Raw genomic sequence first — 7,990 nt, 5'->3', positions numbered from 1 at the left:
ATATATATATATGTGTGTGTGTGTGTGTGTGTGTGTGTATTAGTGGTTCAACGGATCATATAGCAGCATCAGATCGTTTTTCGGATCCAAAATATATAAAATATATATAGTATATAGTTTATAGTTAATTTATGTTTTGAGGATTAACAAAGGTCTTATGGGTTTGGAACAACATTAGGGTGTGTAAGCGATGACAATTTAATTTTTGGGTGTACTATCCCTCGGGCGACAGTGGTCTCTTCCAGTGTGTAGACAATGCAAGACGGTCTAATGTGATCCCAGATGAAGTGACTTGAACAGCTGCTTTCAATCCACCTAATAAAGCTCTATTGAAATTGCATTTTGCACCTGTTCAGTGGTCAGGAGTCATGTTGAAACAGCTGTTCTTCTGTGTTTATTTGTCTGTTTGTTCATTCAGAATGAAGGGCCACTTCCTGTGACTGCAACAGTCCATTAAACTCTCAAGATGAATTGCCAATTATCCTTTAAAACAAGCTTGAGCGCACTACAGACTTGTGAGGGAAGACGCTGGGCATGTCTTGTGTGGATGCTGTCTAGGATTACTTACACTACATATGGGAAGTGTGAAGCCCACTGTGTAGAGCACAGTGGAGGTGACTGTGCTGGTGTGGAAGGGATAGCTGATGCTATCATCATTACAGAAAAAGCCCCGCTGATACGGTTTGATTTTACCCAGGTTAAACGCTGCAAGCGGGAGGCCAGCTGTAGGTGAAGAAGGGTTAAAAACGGGTTAACAACTCGATAAAGGGTCTACCAACCAATCAAATGCAAGGGCTGATTTCCAATGTTGAAGAATGGCTGCTGCCACCTAAGAGATAAAAATTACATAACGGGTGGGTTTATAATGACAAAGCTTGTTCAGAAAGGACACCCGATAGGTGGTGCCATAGAATTAATTGTTACTTTAAAGTGACATATGTAAAGTGTACGGTGTCTGATGACAGTTTTACAAAGGGTCCATGACACGAAAGTGTCCACGATAAAGAGAAGGAAAAATCTCGTTTAAAACGTGTCAAGTTCTTAGAAATGTACTCTTTGCTTTCATGTTGGTTTTATGTGGTTTTGAAAAACCCAGAAAAAGTTTAATGACTTAATCATCAGGTAAAATATTTTTTTAATTATTAAAAAAATATATAATAACATTAAAAGGTTATAAAAAACATTACAAAATATTGTAATTATTACTATGTAGGTTTTTTTTCCCAAATATTAAAAAGCAGTGAAGCAGTTTTGTTAAAATCTTAAAAAAAAGAAAAAAAAAGATTATTATAAGATTATACTTTTTTTGTAAATTACAATATCAAAACAGTTGTCACTCTGAATTTTTTCTTCTTCATGCCACTCAAAAAATATCAAAATGAATTTTAATTCAGAAGGGGTGTCTTCAAGTCATTGTATTTCTGAATGATATTTTTAATGTATTTTTGAATTAACTAATAGATAGGACTAAAGAAATAAGCACCTTATCATCATCCTTATCATCATCATAAATGAATCTATTAAATTAAGCTTTAAACACTTAATTATACTTATTGTCATCCTTTCATAGTGCTCAAACCACATGCAATGCTTTTGTCACATACAGCCTTTTAAATTTTAGCGGACGCTAATGTGTCTCATATTGCACTAATGCGACCTGATGGTTTAAAGTCTAACGTGAGAGCTCGTATGTAAACTTTGAATCCTCTATAGCCTCAGCCTATTGTTGCTGCTGTTGCAAAGCATTATGGTAAAACAACAAAAACCCTCATTCATAGAGCCTGAAGCTCTTCTCCCAGGAAAAGACTATGTGTCTGTTACTCATGCCGAGTGCATGTGACATACGCACACATATAGTTAAAGCTGGCTGCTCAAGCCTGAAAGAAGGAAGAGCTGGGCTGAGGAGATGCTGAATTGCTCTTTGCTCTAATGAAGCCCCATTGTAATTCAAATGCCAAAACAAACAATTAGGAAGGCCTTTTGGGTGCAAACCGTCAGTATATGGCTCTTCTCTTCTGTGTATTGTCATAGTTTGAGTTTAGGTGGTAACGGGGGTATGTAAATCTGCATTTGTGAATGAAAATCAAGGATGGCCTCGGTAAAACACAGAAAGGCACGTGACATGAGTATCTGCTTGACAGTCATGGTTGTGACCTACTTTTGAATATGAGAGAAATGACCAGAATGTGTGTTCAATTGTCAAAAATACTACTATACAAACTCCAGTTAGGATATCATACTTCATTACATTTAAAATGCTTCTAAAACGCTAAAATTCCGCTAAAATAATCATGTTGGTACATTTATCAAAGAACAAAAACAAGTAGCCATCATAAGAAAGTGACTCGGATGGTTACTTTGTGAAAGTCCAATCAGTTTTTTCCCGGTGTAAAAAACATGAAAACATTAAAAACATTGCCCCAGTGCACAGAAAATTCCAAGATAAATACAGATCAAAACTTTCATCATAAGTGCTGTAGGACGGAGCAGGGATTATTGGGGAACAACTAGATTCAGAATATAATCGTTAATTACATTACAGGGTTCCCACATATTTTGACCAAAGAATTTCCATGACTTCTTCAGTCATTTCTGATTATTTGGATAAGGATTCAAATAATAATTATAATAACAACAATTTCATAGGAATAAATCACATTATTATGCATTATAAAGGAGAGTGGGGTTAGTTGTCACATTGGGATATTTTCATAAATGCCCCAAGGAAGTTGTCACATCTATGTATTTTTGAATGTTACCTTTTAGATTTTTTTTCAGTCTGTCAGGTTGCATTGTGACAACTTACCCCATATAGTGACAACATGCCCCAACAGCAGCGAATGTTGTCACAGCAGGTGTGTTCAATGAATTGTATCTTTGTTCTAGACAATAATTCTGTAAACTAAGACTTTAATTTATGACATTATACAGAAAGACACATTTTAAATAAATAAATAAAAATGGCTGGGTTAAAAACTGACAACTAGCCTCACGTACTACAGATATATATATGTGTGTGTATGTGTGTGTGTGTGTGTGTGTGTGTTTCTCATTGGATCTTTAATGATTTTCAGCGATGTTTCACGTTCCCTTATACCCTGACTCATTGTTTTGCATAATAGACTCTCTGCATAAAGGTAACGCCCTGTTATTACAGAAATTTTGATAAAGCATGATAAATTGTGTGTGTGTGTGTGTGTGTGTGTGTGTGTGTGTGTGTGCGTGTTTCTCATTGGATCTTTAATGATTTTCAGCGATGTTTCACGTTCCCTTATACCCTGACTCATTGTTTTGCATAATAGACTCTCTGCATAAAGGTAACGCCCTGTTATTACAGAAATTTTGGATAAAGCATGATAAATCAAAGTCGGCTCCAGTACGCACACTATGGGTGTAGTATGTGGTTAACATGTGAGTACCATTGTTGCAATGTAGAATCCCATGCAATTAAATAACGTGCATGGCAACATGTATCTAAAACAACTGACACGTCTAGATACGTCTTGAGTATGTTTATATATTAATATCTTTCTGTACAACACTTATTAACGCCTGCGTTATAAATTACTCTCACTTCGCTTTAAGACGCATTACAATAAAGGGAACATCTATTTATAACAATTCATACAATACAAGCGAGACTACTTAAAATAATGCTTACCGAGTATTAGGCACGCGATGTCAAGCAATATAAAGGGGATTCCTCTGGCTTCAAACATCGTGCCAGTGTCCTTCTGTGGGTCAGTAACGGAGATAAAGGCTTTATTTAAGGCGTCCTCAGTGTTCCCCACTGTAAGCAGCCTGACGCAGCGTCCACCTCTAGTGGTCAGCTGGAAGAGAAATGAGCTGCAGAAACACTCTTAATAACATTGACCGCGTAATAATAATCAGCCGGAGAGGAGACAGAGCGAGCCGCTTGGTTGTAGCTTGTTAGATAAAATCACCATTTCAACGCATGAGGTAAAGAACAAGCCATGTTTCGGGCGATGCGATTAAATAGACTCGAGTGTCTTCGGACTGCACACTACTGCGAGCTCGTGCTGGCTGTCATGACGGACAACAGCTGAGGCTCATTACAGCCAATCGCGTGTCTCTCGGCATTAAGCCACGCCCATCACGCCCACGCCCATGCGTCTTTATAATTAGATCAATATATAGACAACGACTGTCTGAGGAAAAATATATCTCAAACAAATAGTTATGGATAAACAGTTTGTTTTTGTTGTGAATCTATAAAAAATATTGGCTGAAAAAAAAAACATTTTGAAAGAGCAAAATATTTCATTTTAGCGTGTGTCATATATTTGTAGTTGCATATAATTTATATTTGTATTATATATATTCTTAAACTTATATACTAATATATACTTATACTTGTATTAGCCTTTATCTCTCTAGTTATTGGTATCGGCCACTGAAAAATCCACTACTACTACTACTAATAATAATACTAATACTAATACTAATACTACTAATAATAGTTTATTGTAACAAATGTAAAATTTTGTAAGAAATATAAATAGTGAGCAGTAAGATCTTATGTTTACAGTGTTTAAAGTATGTAACAATAACTAATGTAGTAATGATTTAAAAACAGAATAACAGGAAAAGTAGTTTATATATTGAGAAAATGTCGTTTTTTTATTAAAAATGCTAACCATGAACACTCAAATGGCGTTCATAACACAATTTGAGTTTGCTATCAAAATTATGCAGCTGTGTCGTTACTCTTTAAGTCTTACTCTAAAATCTCAATACACATCTTTAGTTTGTTGAGCCGTTAAATGGTGTTCTTCACAATGTCATATAAAATCAATAAAAAAGATTAAATTAAAAACTAGTTTTCAAAGTGTATTGTTTTCACATTTTCAAAAATCGCAATACACATCATCATATGGCAAGCCAAACAGATACTAGAGCTCATGAAGATTTAAATTAGTTACGCAATACTGCCATCTAGAGGTAATATCTAGACACATATTCTTGCAGTTTAAATCTAGATTAAAGACCCATCTCTTTAACCTGGTTTACACATAACACACTAATACGCTTCTAATAGGCTGCATTAATTAGGTCAACCGGAACCGGGAACACTTCTCATAACACCCGATGTACTTGCTACATTGTTAGAAGAATGGCATCTACGCTAATATTAGTCTGTTTCTCTCTTATTCCGAGGTCACCGTAGCCACCAGATCCAGTCTGTATCCAGATCAGATGGTCACTGCAGTCACCCGGATCCAGTACATATTCAGACCATTCATTTTTCATTTAATTTATTTATTTAACCAGGAAGAGACTCACTGAGATTAAAATCTCTTTTCCAGGAGTGTCCTGGCCAAGACAGGCAGCCCAGTTTGCATATACAAATAAACAACGTAGTTACAACATACATTACAAAACCAACATATAACCAGTTAAAAACAATTACACACCATTAAGTTGCTCTCAAGATTACATAATAAAGACTTAAAATAATTATATTGATGGTGGATCAGCACCTAGAAAGGACCTCTACAGCCCTGAAAGACAGCGGAGACCAGGACAACTAGATGAGCCCCAGATACAGATCCCCTGTAAAGACCTTGTCTCAGATGACCACCGGGACAAGACCACAGGAACCAGATGAGTCCTCTGCACAATGTGACTTTGCTGCAGCCTGGAATTGAACTGCTGGTTTCGTCTGGTCAGAGGAGAACTGGCCCCCTGACTGAGCTTGGTTTCTCCCAAGGTTTTTTCTCCATTCTGTCACCGATGGAGATTTGGTTCCTTGCCGCTGTCGCCTCTGGCTTGCTTAGTTGGGGACACTTCATTTCCAGCGATATCGTTGACTTGATTGCGAATGATTGCAAAGATACCATTAAACTGAACTGAGCTGGATGATGACATCCCTGAATTCAATGATGAACTGCCTTTAACTGAAAAATGAGTGTTTACTATTGTCATTTTGCATTATTGACACACTATTGTTCTAATTAATGCTGTTCAGTTGCTTTGACACAATCTGTATTGTTAAAAGTGCTATATAAATAAAGGTGACTTGACATGACATAATTTTCAATGGTGATATTAGTAAATGACGTATGAAAATCAGTGACTTTTTTCCCTTAATTTTATTCTGCTTTGTCCTCAAATAATCTAAATGACTTTTCATTTACAATAAATCAGAGTGAATTCGTGTCAAAACAATATATTTAAAGAATATATAACCATACACGCTTCAAGGTTTTGGGTTGAAAAAATATCACACTTAATAAAAAAACAACAACCCTGAAGTCTTTGCTATACCTGACAGGCGTGTATTCTGACTGAACTTCAGTACAATTCAGCTAAATCTGAAGATGATCAATTGTGCACAAACATAGCTAAGTATTTGGAAGGGTCACTTAAACAAACCCTCTATCTTCAGCACTCATAATACTCTTTGTGAACAAAATTCTTTGTCATACAAAATATCACTCAGATATTACAATTCTTGGTGTCTTTGAAATCAAAATTAGAATTAGATTTTCTTTTAAAACTAGTACATGTGTTGTGTTTGAGTACATAATGAAGTTCCTCTGTAAAACCATCAGCTCACTGTCCATTTTAATAAATGGCACCACAAGGTGGCACCAGAACATTAATAAATTGCAGTTCTTTGAACCACTCGTCACATGAACTATCAGCAGATAACATGCATTAGCCCTCAATCTTCTTCTCACTCATAGATTCACAATTAAGAATGTATGTACCCACATTATACATCAATAGCAATAAGGCATTTTTCTCACTTGCATTCTAAAAAAAAAAGTTGAAACAAAGTGTCTCATCTAAATGTCATCTGTATCAGTTTGGTATAACACAGAATGCTTTCTGAAAGACAGCGGTTTATCAGTGTAACCCACTGACCGGGAGAAGTGCATTACAGACACATCATGTGCTGCATCTCTATAATACTGTGGATTATATTGTATCACTCCAAAGAGACTTGAAGGCCCTTTCCTGCGCTCCCACGCTTGACTATCTTGTCTTGAGGGAATGTCTGTCTGCAGCTCTGTTCCTGTGGCGTCTCTTGGTTATCTCTATGTTTGGGTTTGCATGCGTGTATGTGTGCGTCAGTTTTACTAAAACCGGCTCTTTACTGAAGGCAGTACTGTATCATTTTTCCACTTCCCCTCTCATGCATAACATAAATTAATTCTGTCATCATTTACTCGCCCTCCTGTCAAATTCTTGTTTCCTCTGTGGAACATAAAAGGAGAACTTCTGAAAAATGTACTGGATGCTCTTTTCCATGCGCTTTACAATAAAAAAATTTTTTGTAATTTTTAAAAGAAGTCTCTTATGCTCACCAAGGCTGAATTTGTTAGATCAAAAATACAGTAAAAATGGTAATATTGTGAAATATGATTACAATTCAGAATATTTGTTTTCTTGTTGAATATATTGTAAAATGTAATTTATTCCTCTGATGCAAAGCTGTATTTTCAGCATCATTTCTCCTGTCTTCAGTGTCACATGATCCTTCAGAAATCATTCTGATATGCCGATTTGGTTCTCAGTTTTTATCAATTATTATTGGTGCTCAATTATTAATAATGTTTCTTATTATTATCAATGTTGAAGTTGCAGTTTTTGCTGCTTAATATTTTTGTGGAGGTTTTTTCAATGAGGTTCAATGAACAGCATTTATTTAAAACAAAAATCTTTTGTAAGCTTATAAATGTATTTTACTGTATTTTACAAATAAATGGAGCCTTGGCGAGCACAAGAGACTTCTTTCAAAACCATTTTTAAAAATCTGAATTATTTCAAATATTTGGATGGCAGTGTACTTAATTTTATACTCCATTTCAAGACTTCTAAAGCCATACAACAGAAACAGGAAAAAATTATAATAAAAAAAATCACAGATCAGTCTGATTCAAGAGCGAATCATTCAACCTGTGATTCAATAAAAAGATTCAATTCTTCAATTCAAATCTTCTCATGAACATAATTTTGGGCT

At 35.5% G+C, this 7,990-nt stretch overlaps 1 protein-coding gene across 2 annotated transcripts in view; it reads right to left on the bottom strand.

Annotated features, from left to right (window-relative positions):
* LOC107571112 (phospholipid phosphatase 1) overlaps positions 1–4,048 on the bottom strand; it is a 14,669-nt gene extending 10,621 nt beyond the window's left edge. The window contains exons 1-2 of one of the 2 annotated variants that reach the window (XM_016257388.1): positions 3,662–4,048; positions 569–723 (exon numbers count right to left, since the gene is read on the bottom strand). In XM_016257388.1, the coding sequence (XP_016112874.1) occupies positions 569–723; positions 3,662–3,719 (213 nt within the window). In that variant the 5' untranslated portion in view covers positions 3,720–4,048. The remainder of the gene's footprint in view (positions 1–568; positions 724–3,661) is intronic. The other variant, XM_016257389.1, reaches the window with a different exon arrangement.
* Between the last annotated feature and the right edge of the window lie 3,942 nt (positions 4,049–7,990).

This window comes from Sinocyclocheilus grahami, unplaced genomic scaffold (genome assembly GCF_001515645.1).
Source record: "Sinocyclocheilus grahami isolate Dianchi unplaced genomic scaffold, SAMN03320097.WGS_v1.1 scaffold1550.1, whole genome shotgun sequence".
NCBI classification, from domain to species: domain Eukaryota; kingdom Metazoa; phylum Chordata; class Actinopteri; order Cypriniformes; family Cyprinidae; genus Sinocyclocheilus; species Sinocyclocheilus grahami.
This window is presented reverse-complemented; position numbering and strand designations above follow the sequence as displayed.